Here is a 16595-nt window from a genome sequence, read left to right on the forward strand (position 1 = left end):
ACTATACTTTTACATGTTCCAATTATAAATAAAAATAGTTTTTAGTTTTTGAGATATAATTTTTTTAAAGTAACTTTTTTTACCATCAAGACCTATGTAACTCCTTAAGGTACAAGCTTCTTCCTCATGTACCATGGTCTTTCAGAACGTTGGTTACCATCAAAGCTATCTTAATTTTATTCACTGCCACCCTAGACATGCTTGTATCATCACAATACCACAAGTTCTTCAACTATGAAGCCCTTCTTTGTCCTGGACTGCATTTTTTCTGCATTATTTCATAAAACCTAGTCGAGAAAACGTATCAGCAGAAAACAGAAAATCTGGTGAACTTTCGGGATGTAAACCATCATCAATCAGTCTTGATTTGTCCATTGTTGAACATAGTCCTTCTCCAGATATTTCCATCTTCTACTGTTCTGCGCCCGTGCTATCCAATTCATCATCACGTAGCGCTACAACCCTGGGTGGGTCCTGGCTGACTGTACAACTTTCTTCCAATTTGTTCCGTCTTCCATCAACCTACGGTCAAATGGAATGTTCATTTTTCGGAGATTGATTGGATGTTATCTCTCCATCGCATTCTGGGACGTCCGAGTGGTCTTTTGCCTGTATGAATCTCCTCCCATACCAGTTTTACAAGTCTCTCGTTATGAAGTCTGTGCACGTGGCCTGCCCATCTTAATCTCGTTGTGATTTAATTTCTTGGACAATATCGGTGTCATTGTAGAGTGCTTTTAATTCGATGTTGGTTCTGATCCTATACTGGTTTGTGTTAATATCGTGGTGAGGTCCGAAAATTTTTCTAAGTATTTTTCGTTCAAAACGTCTGAGCTTTTCTTCGTTTGATTTGGTAATGGTCCACGTTTCGCATCCATATGTTAGTACAGGTGTGACGATGGATTTATAGATTTTGATCTTGGAACTTCTTGTAAGATTTTTTGATTTTATAAGCTTATCCAGTGCGAATAGACAGCGATTTGCCGATTGGATTCTGTCTTTTATTTCTTCAGTAACATCGTTGTCACCTGTGATTACGGCCCCCAGATACTTAAGACGTTGTACTCTTTCGAAATTGAAGGTGTTGACCGTCACATTTTGTCCTATCCTGTCTCTTCGTGTCGTTCTATTTATACACATATATTTCGTCTTCTCTTCATTAATCCTCGGCCCTACTTATTCGCTTGTTGCTCCTTCCACCTTGTTGAAAATGGCTTTTGTGGATAAGATGGAGTCTCCAACGAGATCAATGTCATCTGCGTAAGCTAGTAATAACTTGGGACCTTGAACCGATAGCAGTTCTGTTTTTATTTCTGCCGACCTCATGGCTTTCTCTAATACAAGGTTAAAAAGTAGTGGAGATAACGCATCACCCTGTTTGAGTCCACTGTTTATTTCGAAGCTGTCAGTTTATTATTTACACGTACTTTTGATATTCCACCCTCCATACAGACTTTAGTCATCCGAATTAGTTTCTTTGGTATTGAGAACTCCGCCATGGCATTAAATACTTGGCTTCTTTCTACGCTATCATATGCCTGTCGAAAGTCTATGAAGAGATTGTGTATGGGTCTGTTATACTCCCATCCCTTTTCTAGAAGCTGTCTCAGCGTGAATAGTTGATCTATTGTGGATCTGTTTGCCCTAAAACCGGCTTGATATTCTCCTAGGACATTTTCAGCATAGGACAGCTATCCAATTGGTCACAATTATTTTGAGGTCGTCGGTCCCCGCGTTGGAGGTCTCCCGCAGCTTCGCTTGTTTGCCCGTGGTCTCCACTCAAGCAATTTTTTTTATCCATCTGTCGTCCTTCATTCTTGCAACATGTCCCGCCCATCTCCATTTTTGTAATACGTTTGATAATATCTTCGACTCCGGTTCGCTTACGAAATACCTCGATTCTTACTCTATTTCTTAAGCTTATTCCAAGCATTGAGCTCTCCATCTTTCGTTGTGTCCTCAATTTTTCAACTGATGTTTTTGTGAGAGTTAAGGTTTCTGCTCCGTATATGTGCAAACGGGTGTAAAGCAAGCTTTTAAAAATTTATTTATTCTTTTTGGTCAAGGTAAAGTTATTTGTTTTATAAGCTTTTCCACATTTCTTAAATGAACTGCAAACGTAATTGTAACTGGACAATTATCAATGTCGTTAACACTTTCGAAATTTAGACATTAGTATCAACATCAATCAATCTTCGCTTGTCCACTACTTGAAATAGATCTCTCTCATAATTTTCCATCTATTTTGATTTTGTGCCTCTTGCATCAAATTCCTGTGACAACGTTTTAGATCATCAGTCCAACGTGTTGATGGACGACCGCAAGGCATCATCTCTTGGTCTCCATTTCAGTATCCGCTTTGTCCATCTGTTATCTGTCATTCGAGCCACGTGCCCTGTCCAGTTCTATTTCAGTGTTGCTATTCTCTCTACTGCATCAGCATCAGCCATTCCTGATCTTTGTTATAGCTGGCGGTTTGGGATCTTGTCTCGTAGTGAAACGCCCAACATAGCACACTCCATCGCCCTTTGAGACACGGATCTTTTGCACTGTTCCCCTTGCCATTAGAGATGTTGAAAAAGTATCTATTCGTTAAAAAGTACTCGTTACTTTGATTACTTGGATTACTCTGATTACTTCGTACCAATCGTATCAGAGCGAGTAACGACTATTGTATCTACTTTGATTATTCCGATTACTTTGTTACTTCGTACCAATCATATCAGAGCGAGTAACGACTATAGGGCTTTTCATTCACAGTCATTTGTTTTGATCTCCTGTCATATGTTGTATAATCTGTGTATAATATTAATATACACGAATTTTACGACATATGACAGTAGCTCGAAACAAATGACTGTGATATGAAATGAAATACATCCAGTACACTTGATTACTTTTTACCAATCGCATCCCAGCGAGTAACGGACGGGACCGGTATTTTACGAGTGTTATCGAATATCGTTATCGGTATGAAGCGTTTTAAGGGTGTGAGAGTGAGGAGAAGGTAGAAGATGAAACAGAGGGAGGTATAATGGTATACGTAAAATATGTAATGGATGTCATTAACAAAGATCGAATGCGAGAACCCTATATTTTTATCTAGATCTACGCCGGTACTCAAATACAAAAGTAATCATAGTAATAAAAGTAGCAAATACTGTGTGTAAATGATTACTTTATACAAAAGTAACGATTTGTAACGAATACTCGAAAGTAACTATAATCAACATCACTACTTGTCATGGTCAACGTTTCCGCTCCGTAAGTCAACAGTGGCAAAACACACTGATTAAATATTTTTCTTTTAAGGCATATTGGTACCTATGTCAGACTATTTGAAAATGTGGTTCAGGCTGGCTAAGTCAGTTTTATACGATGGAGAAGCTCAACGGTTTGGTTATCTTTTCCTATGCGAATCTCATGACCTAGGTGTTTATAGGCCATTATCTGGTCTATAGATCTTGTTCCTACGCATATATCTTCTCTGACTACAAGATTTTCATCATCTGGGTTTTAGATATTATATTTATTTTCAGTCCCCTTCTAGCGAGAAGAGGTAGAGCTGATTTAAAAGTTCTTTGGCCTCATCTATCCTATCAGCTATTATAGACTATTGAATATGTTCAAAATAAGAGAGCTAAAAGGAACTACAACGTTAACGGGATTTTATTGTCCCATATAGTCAACGGACCTCTAAATTTGAAAAAACCGCGGAGTGCTACCATTTAAATGGGTGCGTTTTTAAGAAATTGGTGAATTAGTCCCTAGGCACAGAGTGAATTAGAGTGAGTGCTATGCACTTTTGGTACAAAGACGTCTACAGGAAAATTGTTTCAGGTTAAATTTACTATCGAAACATTACATTTTAAAGTCAAAAATATTTTTATTTACAAAAATATATTCAAAAGAAAAGCAAAAAAAGAACACCAAAGAAAGCAATTTTGTTTTTTGCCCCATAACTTTTTTCCACGCGGATATAGGTATAGACATTGCTTCAGCAAAAAATAACTTACATTCTTTCTCTTTAAAATGACGTTTAATAGAAGTCTCTAGGATTGATATCTTCCGAAATAGGATTTTTCAAAATTCGTTGCTTACAGCATTTTTGGGCCATTTTCTCCATTATTTCGCAAACATTGTTCTGTAACTTTTTTACGCATTTCTAGGTATATGCAATGGTACATTTATTAGAAAGAGGAGTCAATTACCTTTAAAATGGTCCATCGCATAAGGTTGCTTGACTATTTTGAAGCAAGTTCTGCTTTTTCAAGCTTTTATACTTTTAATGATTTTTGATATTTTTTATGATTATTTTTTAAATTTCTCATTATGACTTTTTTTCTTGTACATTTAGGGATATACATTGTATAATAGAAAACAACATATTTTCTTTACTTTAAAATGGTGTATTCCAAAAAAATCTAGGACTATTTTTAAACAAGATATCCGTAGGATATCCAAGAGTATCCGTAATTTAAAAAAAGAATGTGTGTGTACTTTGTACGCACGTAAAAAGTTATACTTGTATTATATTATGGTTTCAGCGAAATAAAATACACAGTTTATTTTTATTTTATTAAATATTAAACTGATTTCAATAATTACTTACTACTTTCCAAAAAAAAGGACAGCAATTGCCCGCATTTGAACCCGGGACCTCTCGATCCTTAGTCGAATGCTATACCAATGAGGCTACGAAGGCATTGTTTTGACTGTTTCTCGGACATTATGACAAACCACGGTAACAAATAGACGAAGTGAAATATTAAATAAAAATGTTTTAATATTACGTATTACCTTACTCCTGAGGAAGACAAATCCAAAGACACAAAAATTATAATAAATATATTTACTAAAAACGCTAATATATTTTTTCTACACCTTTTTTGGACTGATACATGTAACTTAAAATATTCAGCAACGATTAACATACTGTCTCTGTGCGCATGCGCGCAGAATAATAAAAATTCACTCCCTATCGCTCTTAAAGAAGTGTAACTTCAAAAATTTTAAAAAATTTTATTTTTTTTTTCAATTAGAAGAATATAATTGCATATTATAATATAATTTTTAATTCCAAATAATTTTTCTTAACACTTTTCGATATTGTGAAATATAAAGGTACTTTACTCCTGAGCAAATTCATATTTTTTAACATAAGTACCTCGTACACTATTAATAAAATTTTATATCTTATTATTGCATTTTAGGTTTCAGACTAGGCAGAGCATTTTATAAAGAATAACTTTTTTTCATAAAATTAATACTAAAAAAGTTTTCCATATGGTTCCAACTATTGCATGTGTATATTGTCACACTTTGAAAAAGCATATATGCAATCTGAAGATTGCATTTTAGGTTTCAGACTAGGCAGAGAATTTTATAAAGAATAACTTTTTTTCATAAAATTAATACTAAAAAAGTTTTTCATATGGTTCCAACTATTGCATGTGTATATTGTCACACTTTGAAAAGGCATATCTTGTTGAAAAATAGTCCTAGAATTTTTTACAGTACACCATTTTAAAGTAAAGAAAATGAGCTTTTTTTTTATTACACAATGTATATACCCAAATATACAATAAAAAAAGTTATAATGAGAAATTTAAAAATAATCGTAAAATATATCAAAAATCATTAAAAGTATAAAATTTTGAAAAACCATATCTTGCTTAAATATAGCCATATGGCCTTCTATGACAGAACATTTTAAAGGTAATTGACTTCTCTTTCTACTAAATGTAAGTACCATTGCGTATACCTAGAGATGCGTAGAAAAAAGTTACAGAACAATGTTTGCGAAGTAATAAGGAAAATATTCCAAAATCGCTGTGAGTGGCGAAATTTGAAAAATCATATTTTGGAAATTGTAAATCACAGGGACTTCTACCAAACGCCAGTTTAAAGAGGAAGAATGGAAGTTTTTTTCTGTGAAGCAATGCCTATACCTATATTCCCGTGGAAAAAAGTTATGGGGCAAAAACAAAATTGCTATCTTTCATGTTTTTTCTTGCTTTTCTTTTGGATATATTTTTGTAAAAAAACATGTTTTTGACTTTAAAATGTGATATTTCGATAGTAAATTTAACCTGGAACAATTTTCCTATAGACGTGTTTGCACTAAATGTGCATAGAACTCACTCCTAATTCGTACTGTGCCTAGGGACTAATTCAGCCCTTTCTCAAAAACGCACCCATTTAAATGGTAGCACTCCGCGGTTTTTTCAAATATAGAGGTCCATTGACTATATGAAACAATAAAACCCTGTTAACGTTGTAGTTCCTTTCTAAAATACATAATCAATAGCCCATTAGTTCAATATCATCTGCAAATCTCAAATGACTAAACTTTTTTCCGTTTATGTTTATGCCCTTGTCGGTCAAGTTTGCCATTTTACATATTATGTAGGTATTCCAAAAGCGTAGTGAACAGTTTCGGCGATATGGTGTCCCCCAGACCTACTCCACGTTGTATCGAAAATATCTGGGTTTGACGACCACCCGCTCTAACACTGGGTGTTGCGTTTTGGTATATGTGTTTACTTATTATATTTATATACCGATAGTCAATTCGGCATTCTATCACGGCTTCCATCATTCTTTGTTGATATATGGTGTCAAAGGCCTTTTCATTGTCCACAAATATTAAAGCTAGTGGTTTATTGTATTCAGTACATAAGACAGTAGTATGTAATTTTAAAAATTATGTGACTAGTTAATATGAGTTTTTCAGTTACAGATATGTTTTTGATATTTATCCAGTGTATTATAACTGATATAATAATGATAAAATTTCCATTGAGAATATCGACATTTTCGTCAATTAACAACTAGTTTATATTTCTTAAAGGGCAAATGAAACTGGGTAAAAAGACGTGGCTACAATGCGAATACTATGATCACTGGAACAGTAATTTCAATTTGGAAGGTAATGATGAGGATGATTTCATACGTACCAACAACACATTTTAACACATTAGTATTTTTTATGTATAAGTATTGTAATTTTGACCCTACTGTCTTTAGATGTTGCGATTGTTTCTGCGGATTTGTTAGATGTGAGAAAAAGAAACATTTTAGCGTCACATATATATTTTGTACGATAGATTCCAAAGATTAAAGCACAATAGTTCTCGATTGTGACATAAAATGTTTGATTTTCTTATAACTACAATTATTCCTTAAAACGCTACAATTTTATTGTACTACGTTAGTTGTTTTTTCAGGATTTCTTCAAAAATTTTTACAAGGTGGAAAAAGTGTTTATTTATGCAAGATATCCAGAATAATTAATACTAATATTAACATATCATCTTTCATACTTATAGAACAAATATCATATATATGAAGGAAGAATTAAGGTGACTTATATCTATCTATAGCCTATTTCGACCATTCTTGAACCAAAGCCTCCCCTTTTTCTCTCCAGGATTCTCTTTCCTGGGCTATACTCATCCATTTGGAACCAACCTTGTTTTTTGATGTCGTCGATCCATCTCATTTGAGGTCTTCCTCTTTGGTATCCCAGGGTCTCCAGTGTAGTATTTGGTTATTCCATCTACCGTCCTTTTGCCTTGCATTGTGCCCAGCGAATTTCCATTTCAGTTCTGCTATTTTTTCATTTACCTACATCTTTGACCTTAGTGATTTTTCTTATTCATTCGTTTCTTTTCTTATCCTTCAGATGTACTTGTAGCATTTTTCTTTCCATGGCCCTTTGTGTTTTTAATACCTTACCCATGTTATTTCTTATCAGTGTATGTTTGCACTATACAGAGAGCACGTAAAGGTTGGAATAAATTCATTTTCTCTAGAATGGACAACTTTGGAAAAAAATCGCGAAACAGGTCGATTTTTATTTTCAAATTACGACTTTTTGGCATATATATCATACTAGTGACGTCACCCATTTGGGCGTGATGACGTCATCGATAATTTTTTTAAATTAGAATAGGGGTCGTGTTATAGCTCATTTGAAAGGTAATTCAATTTTCTATTCAGTAATATAAACATTAACATAAATATTTATGCAGGGTGTCCAAAAATTTTTTTTTAATTAAATTTATTGGCCTAAAAAAAGAATCTGTGTAATGTATTTAATTCAAAATACATTTTACTGCTATCATAAAACAGGAAAAAATGTTTATTTGACAAATAAATATTGTTTTTTGCAAATTCAATATTAAAGCAGCCACCCACCTGCCTCTTGACAATTTGAGCATTTAATTTAGGCGAAAAGCAATGATTTTTTTTTTCAAATAAACATTTTTTTCTATTTTCTGAAAACAGTAAAATGTTTTTGAATTAAATAAATTACACATATTCTTCTTTTTATGTCAATAAATTTAATTCAAAAAAATTTTTTTTGACACCGTGTATAAATAATGATGTTAATGTTTATATTACTGAATAGATAATTGAATTACCTTTCAAATGAGCTATCACACGACCCCTATTCTCATTTAAAAAAATCATCGATGATGTCATCACGCCCAAATGGGTGACGTCACTGGTATGATATATATACCAAAAAGTCGTAATTTAAAAATAAAAATTGACCTGTTTCGGGATTTTTTTCCAAAATCGTCCATTTTTGAGAAAATGAATTTATTCCAACCTTTACGTGCTCACTGTATATGTCTATACCGGCAGTACACATTGGGTGTAGACTTTTGTTTTTAGGTATTGCGGGTATCTCTTATTTTTGAGAATGTAGCTGAACTTTCCAAACGCTACCCATGCCAATCTGATTCTCCTGATCACCTCCGATGTTTGGTTCTCCTTGCTAGGCCTAAATACTTGACCCGGATTATACTCTTGCACTTTTGGATTTCTTCATTTTGAATAGTTATTGTAACGTTTTCATTATTATTAATCATTATTTTTGTTTTCTGAAAGTTCATTTTTAACCCTGTATTTCTTGCTTCTGTATCTAGCTCTTTCAGCATTTTTTGGAGCTCATTTTTGTCTTCAGCTATCAGAGCAATGTCATCTGCGTGGCGAAGGAATTGTCCATTGATGTTAATTCCTGTTTTTTCCCATTTCAACTTATTAAACACGTCTTCCAGCGCTTGATTGAACAGTTTGTGGTGACATATACAGAGGTGACTTTATGACATTAGAGAAATGGTTGATTAAATCGATGCATTCCACACGTAGAACTTCTCTATATATTTTATATTCTAACTTGCAGTCCAGTTTTTAATTCTCGTTCCGATTAACCATATCTTTATTGTGGTTGAGAAAAACCATCATAATCTCATCCTAGCCGTGTCAGATGGGATTTATATCTACTAAAAATGTTCACCTGTTGAGGTCAACGCGATAAACAACCTGTGCGGTGTAGTTATCACGTCCACTTCACTCCTTCATTTCCCAGTCTTACGGAATTTCATTTTTTTGAGGCATTAAGTATCTTTGACATAAACTGCGTTACACTATTTTTTATGTACCTATATATATTATATCTATAACTACTTCTTTCTTTTGGTCTATGTTTTTAATTCCATAATACTACTTTCATATTTCTTATTATTCTTCTTACATCGTGAGATCTTTGTGCCAGACCTGTCCTTTCATTAAACTCTACATCCTCTAAAGTCATATACTCTGCATAAAAACCATCAACTTTCGTATGGAGAGTTTAACACCGGTTTTACCTGTGTATACCCGCCTTATTTCACATTATTATAGGCTGTGTAATCGTCCTTATATCTTGTTTGCTAAGATTCATTAGACTATACAGAAGCCTCTTGTCAATGTTACTAATGATTTTGTTTTTATATGGATTTGTGCCTGAAGGGGCTATTCATTTCTTGATATTGTATTGTTAGTGACTGTTTTCCAGCCAATTTTGAATTGGCTTTCACGATATTCCCAGTCTCCGTCTTCAAATCCTTTCTTTGATATGGCTTCGTCGACTTTATTTTTCCATGATCTTCTCGGTCATCCTCTCTTTCTTGTTCCTATTGAGCTCCATTTTGCAACCTTGTTTATCCATGCATTTCCATGCTTCTTTCATCTATGTATATAATGCAGGGCATCTTTTTCCACTTTCATTCTTCTCCTTATCTCTTCATGTGATATATTGTCTCTTCTGATCAAGCCAGAATGTTCGTTTGTTTTTTTTGTTTATGATCCAAATTTCTGCTGCATATGTCATAATACTTTGTACTATTGGTTGGTATACCATTTTGTTTTGTTTTTTCTTTGATGTTTTTATTCCAGATTGATTGATGGAGTTGTCTTATTCAAGATCCTGTTGCCCCAATCTGTTTTAATCTCTTCTATTGTTGCCTTTTTCGACATATATTAAATATTTAAATTTATTCGTCCCTTTTATTTCTATTTGTTCTTCTATTTCCAAAATTTTTATATCTTCTTCCGATATTGCTAAGTATTCCGTTTTCTTCATATTTATTTGCAGGCCCATCTTTCTGTATTCCACATTTAGCATTCTTACTAGTACTAGTTGTACTACTTACTATAACAATCAACCCATACTCCTCCTTGCGAGCATCAATTGGCAACGTGTGCTGATATGATCTCACCAACTGTATCATGCGACTCTTAAGAATGCATTATATATCCACCTGCAGTTTACTTCGTCTATTCATTTTACACGAATGGCTTTAATGATTACTTCAAATGGGGTATTGCTGAACGCTTCCTCCATGCCGAGAAAGGTTCCCAGCATCATCCCATTGTTTGTCAGGTGGCAGGTGTCAGGACATACTTCACCCTCTGTCCTCTGTACTAGATGAAGTGCTATTTCTGTTGATACTTCTGATCTATATGCATATTTGTCTTGGTGCATCGGTCTTTCAACTAGTATTCAGCCTCTAATATGTCTGCCGATCAGTTTTTATGTCTTCAGTACGAGACACATTAGGGCTTATTGGTTTAAGGATTTTGCCGATACCTGTCTGGTTTTGCCAGGTTTTGGTATGAATGCTACCCTTGTTGATCTCCATGCCTTTAGTATGTAGCCCAGTCCGATGCTTCGCCTGAAGTAACATACTCATTTGTTTGTACAAAGAGTCTGTTCCATTTCGTAACAATAAAATGATTCTTCAGTTATCAAAAATTCTATTGTTTCACTCGTGTTATTACCGATGATCCAATTCTGACATTGAAGTCATCTGGAAATTATTGCCAACTGCTTTTCTGTATCCATCACATCTTGCAGTTAATCGTACAACTTTTCTATCCCCGTTTTTCTGGCTTGCAATCTTCTGGGGCGTATAACTGTTCATTCTCATTTTGACTATTGCTATATTTGAAAATAATATTAAAATCACTATATTTGTGATATTCACTAATTGCTACTTCTGCTAATTCATTAACTGCATTTAAAAACATCTGCTAGATGTTAGGGCGAAAAAATATCTTTAATTGAATATGTTTTATAACAGAAAACTGTTAAATAACTTCAATTTCAAATATATTTTTATAGAATACAACAACTATTTGATGTCATCATTTAAACCGATCAAAACGAAAACATTATTAAAAGTTGCTTTAATCAATTCACAAAAAATCTCCATAATGTCTCTGAAACACTTTCGTTAATATTTTTAAAACACTTTTTCATCTCTTAATTTTTGGGATCTTCAAAACACAACTAATTGTGTGCATTTTGTAAATTTTTCAGTATTCAACTTGATTCAAAAATGTTTCCATTACATGTTTAAATGTTAAATACACTGTGATATTATAAGTATTTTCAATAATAAATTAGTCATTTTTTTATTGTTTGTCTTATTTTGTGTTTGTTTTTATTTATTTTTTGTTCAATATGTAGAAGAATATATACAGGGTGTCCAAAAGTAGCGGAACGGTCGAATATTTCGCGAAATGAACATCGGATCGAAAAACTGAAAAATACCTGTTCAATAATTTTCAAAAATCTATCGAATGACATCAAACACGACCCCCCACTGCCACCCCTGGAAGGTAGGTGTAGGGCTAACTTTAAAAATCCTAAATGGGATCCCCAGTTTGTATTGCAGATTTGGATGCCTTACGTAATAAATGTAAGCAACTTTTTCGAAAATCGTATTTTTCCGATTATAGCGCCATCTATCAACAATTCTAAAAAATGTCTCAAATAAATCTTACTTATTTTTTCATGAGGAATCCAAATCTACAATAAAAACTGGGGTTTGCTATTTAAGATTTTAAAGTTACCCCCATTCCTCCCCAGGGGGTAGAGTATGGGTCGTGTTTTGGGTTATTCGATAGATTTTTGTAAATATAATTATTGAACACGTATTTTTCAGTTTTTCGATCCAATGTTCATTTCGCGAAATATTCGACCATTCCGCTACTTTTGGGACACCCTGTATAACAATATGTTAACTGTTAATTATAGTCAGTTTCGAAACATTGATATTAGACAGAAATAACAGAAAAAGCAAAATACGTTTTTGTAGGTAAATACACAACAAAAACAAAGCTTACATGGAATCACCATGTATTTCAAATAATTGTTTCTTTTGAAAAAACTCGTTATTATTGCGAAAACTTAAGGTTTTTATTGAAAATTTAGGTTTTTATTGAAAACTTTAGCCTTTATGGATATGGAAAAGGCATTTGATAAAGTAAATAGAGCAACGATTTGGAAATGCTTAAAAAAGAAAAATGTAAATCAGAAACTAATAAGGGTAATACAAAATTTATATAAAGAAACAAATAACTGTGTAATAAGATATAATATGATATCAGAAAAATTTGCTACAAATGTAGGAGTTAGACAGGGAGGGGGATTGAGTCCGCTTCTATTCATAATATTTATGGATGAAATAATAAGAGAAAGTAAACAAGGAACTAAACCAATATACATAGGATATAGGAAATTAAAACAAATAGGGATAACAGAATGTGCAGTTGCGGATGATGTGGTTATTACAGCAGGAAACGAGAAAGACCTAAGAGAATGCTTGATAGTATGGAATGAGGTATTAACAAAATACGGTATGAAATTGAACAAGAGTAAAACAAAGACAATGGTAATAGATAGAAATAGGAAAAGGATAAATATGCAAATAGATGGGGTAGAAATAGAGCAAGTCGGTAAATATCAATACCTAGGTGTAATATTTGAAGAAAACGGAAAACAAGAAATAGATATGTAGGATTCGTTAAAGACAATCGTAATAAAAGTCCCTGTGATGTTTTCCATATTCCATAATTCCCTCAATTATATACTGCATTATGACTTCATTTTCGATGTTTCCTCTGCTACCGATTTCTCTTATTTTTAGTACATACTCCTGTTCGCTTTCACCTTGTTTCTTCTTTCTATTCATCAGCATTTTGTGTATTTCGGCACTACTTATTTTGTTCTCAAACTCTGCTGTCAGTTTTTTCTTCAGTAGCTTCCAGCTATTAACTCCTTTCTCTGACTGTATATACAGTTTAGCTATTCCTTTTAGAGATCGTTTAGCAAAAATTAGCATTTGCAAATCATTCCATCCCATCAGATTGGAAATTTCTTCAAAATCAGCGATCCATTTTCCTATGGGATAATCGTCTTTTCCGTCGAAATTTCGTATACTGTCCTCTACGTCTCTAAAAGTTAAGGCAAATGAATCATTCAGTCTACCTCTCGTCATTTTGTTTGATTTTGATCTATTCCTCGTATATAAATCCGTCGTCCTTTTATCCTCCATATGGTCATCATTACTATCGTCGTCGGTAACTAACGTCTTTACCTTCTTATTCGTGATAAGCGTCTATCACTATTAACGTCGTTATCCTCATTGTCGCCATCGTCTTCGGTAACGTCTTTACCGTTTTCCTTGTGATAAACGTCTTTATCACCGTCATCGTCGCTAGCGTCTTCGTCCTCATCGTCATTCTCGTCTTCAAAATTGAAGTCGTTCAAAAATGAACAAATACGTTCAATCGCGTCGTCCTCTGAACCAGCGTAGTTCAGATCAAAACGTTGCAAACTGCTACTAAGTCCGGCATGCTTAGTTTAGTTTTCACGTCGTCTAATTTTGTAGAATATTCCTCGAATTCTTTATCCCACGCAAAATTTGTAAAATTCCGCAAGTTCTTCCTAGTTTGTCGTGGCAACCCTTTATCACCGTATGCAACAACATGCAAGGCCTTAACAGCACTTAATGCCGAATTTCTAAGATTTAAACTAATTTTTGGAAAATCGTTAAGAGCTTGTTTAGACTGCATTTTAAAAAGGTATATAATAAAAAAAATAAAAAGTTAGATTATCTTTTAACTAAAAAGTTAGATTATTTTTTCCCGTATGCAAATTGTATTTGCATACTTTTGCAAATTATATTTTGCAAAAGCCCGTGTGATGTTTAACAGTTTTAATTAATAAAATAGATAACTAAATTATTGATACTATTAAATTGACGAAATGTAAAAGTGTTTGTGTAATTGCGACTAAAATTTTACGAGTTCTTGTTTTTACAAAAAGAAATGTATTTAGAGATAATTGCGTCTAAACAATATTATAACCGGCTTGTCATAATATAAGTACGTCTTAAAGCGTCTTTTTACGTATTATCCCCAAGAACACGACTATCGCGGTTCTCATCTTAAAATCGACTGACTATACAACTCCCACGCTAAAACAAATTCTCTTAAATACCTCCAATCTCCCTTTTCTGTTTTCCCATGAGAGAAAAAATTATAAAGAATTTTTTGGCTTATAAACAAATAGAATATCTCGGTAAATATTAAACTAAATTAAATTGTAAAAACGGTATTTGAAAAACAACCGCAGGACGCTTCTTTTAAAAGAAAAAACGTTTAATTATGATAAGTAGTTCCTGAGATACAACCGGTCAAAGTTGACCGGAATTTACGACAAAGATATAAACAATAGGATGATAATTTTCAATCCATCACCTTTTTATTTTTGTCCTCTTTCTCCACACCAATTTTCATATCCTTAAAATACTCATAACATACATTATTATAATAAAAACTATCGATAATACGTGTGAAAATTGCCAAAAATAGCAAAATTTCAATCAAAAATTAGGTTGGAGAAAATGTAACACTCAAAGTTCAAAATCGGTATACGTTAAAAAAATGCATTTTCTCGGCTTCCCATGGAGCAATTTCCTTCATTCTTTTTTTGTTCTCAAGTAACTCGAGTAGAGCCATCGAAATAACGCATTCTTAAATGTCAAACTTGCTTTTGTTTTGTTATAATAAATTAATTTTTTTATTATAACACAAAATTTTAATTTGTTTAAATAAAAATTGTTTAAATAAGTATACAGCTTTCAAATGAGAATATTTATGTTTTTAACTTTCAAAGGTACACTTGTAGCAAGTTTATCTAAAAAAAAGCCTACAACTGGAAAAAATATGTAGTTTTCTGTTCTTATAAATAAATTGAATCTATTATAACAAAACGAAAGCAAGTTTGACATTTAATAATGCGTTAGTTCGATGGCTCTACTCGAGTTATTAGGGAACAAAAAAAGAATGAAGGAAATTGCTCCATGGGAAGCCGAGAAAATGCATTTTTTTAACGTATACCGGTTTTGAACTTTGAGGGCTACATTTTCTCCAACGTAATTTTTTATTGGAATTTTACTATTTTTGGCAATTTTCACACGTATTATCGATAGTTTTTATTGTAATAATATATGTTATAAGTATTTTAAAGATATGAAAATTGGTGTGGAGAAAGAGGACAAAAATAAAAAGGTGATGGTTTGAAAATTATGATCCTATTGTTTATATCTTTGCCGTAAATTCCGGTCAAATTTGACCGGTTGTATCTCAGGAACCACTCGTAATAATTAGTTTTTTCTTTTAAAAGAAGCGTCCTGCCGCTGATTTTCGAATGCCGTTTTCATAATTTAATTTAGTTTAATATTTCCCTATTTGTTTATAAGCCAAAAAGTTGTTTATAATTTTAAAATATTCCTGAGGCCGCTTAAGTATTTTAATTTTAATTCTGTAAAGTACATTAGATAGGTATAGTGTATTTTATGAAAAAAATCATAGTTATTCTTATGCACCATAATTATTGTCGTTATTATAGCGACCGTAAATTTTTAATTAACAATTCAATTGTTGCTAAACGGTTCATTCAATTTCCATCGGATTCTGGAATTATAATCTATACGAAAAGGGCTTTTACATTACCAAGTTATTTAATTATTGATTAACAATTACTTATCTAAAATTTTAGTTGAAAATTAAAGATTTTGTTGGAAAAACCCGCTTTTTCCGGGGAAAGTTTTCGTGGAAATGAATCAGGAAAAACACGTCTCTATGCAGAATTTAATTGCGGTGAATTTTTATTTGGGTGTTTTTGGTGTAAAATTAAAATCTTTGGAGTTATAGAGCAAAAATTGAAAAAAACACGATTTTCGGGCGCCATTTTGTTTATAAAAAAAGTAGCACACTATCTGCGGACTTTGCATACCTATATTATTAATACATACAATAATAAGATTCGATTCCAGCAATAAAATTGCTGGTAAATAACTTTTCCTTGTATTTTGCTAATTAGCCCAGAGTACAAGTCAAAATACAATCTCTATAGGCTATGTCTCTAGACGGCCTCGGAAGGAACAATTGCAGTGGTTTAAGATGAT

General features: G+C 32.9%; 1 protein-coding gene across 5 annotated transcripts in view; it reads left to right on the forward strand.

Annotated features, from left to right (window-relative positions):
* Window positions 1-16595, forward strand: part of LOC114325503 (uncharacterized) — a 154635-nt gene that overhangs the window by 76040 nt on the left and 62000 nt on the right. Inside the window, exon 5 of one of the 5 annotated variants that reach the window (XM_050648168.1) lies at window positions 6854-6931. The exons of the other annotated variants lie outside the window; for them this stretch is intronic. Within the exon in view, the coding sequence (XP_050504125.1) occupies window positions 6854-6931 (78 nt within the window). The remainder of the gene's footprint in view (window positions 1-6853; window positions 6932-16595) is intronic. 5 annotated transcript variants of the gene reach the window in all.

Source organism: Diabrotica virgifera, chromosome 4, assembly GCF_917563875.1.
Source record: "Diabrotica virgifera virgifera chromosome 4, PGI_DIABVI_V3a".
NCBI classification, from domain to species: Eukaryota; Metazoa; Arthropoda; class Insecta; order Coleoptera; family Chrysomelidae; genus Diabrotica; species Diabrotica virgifera.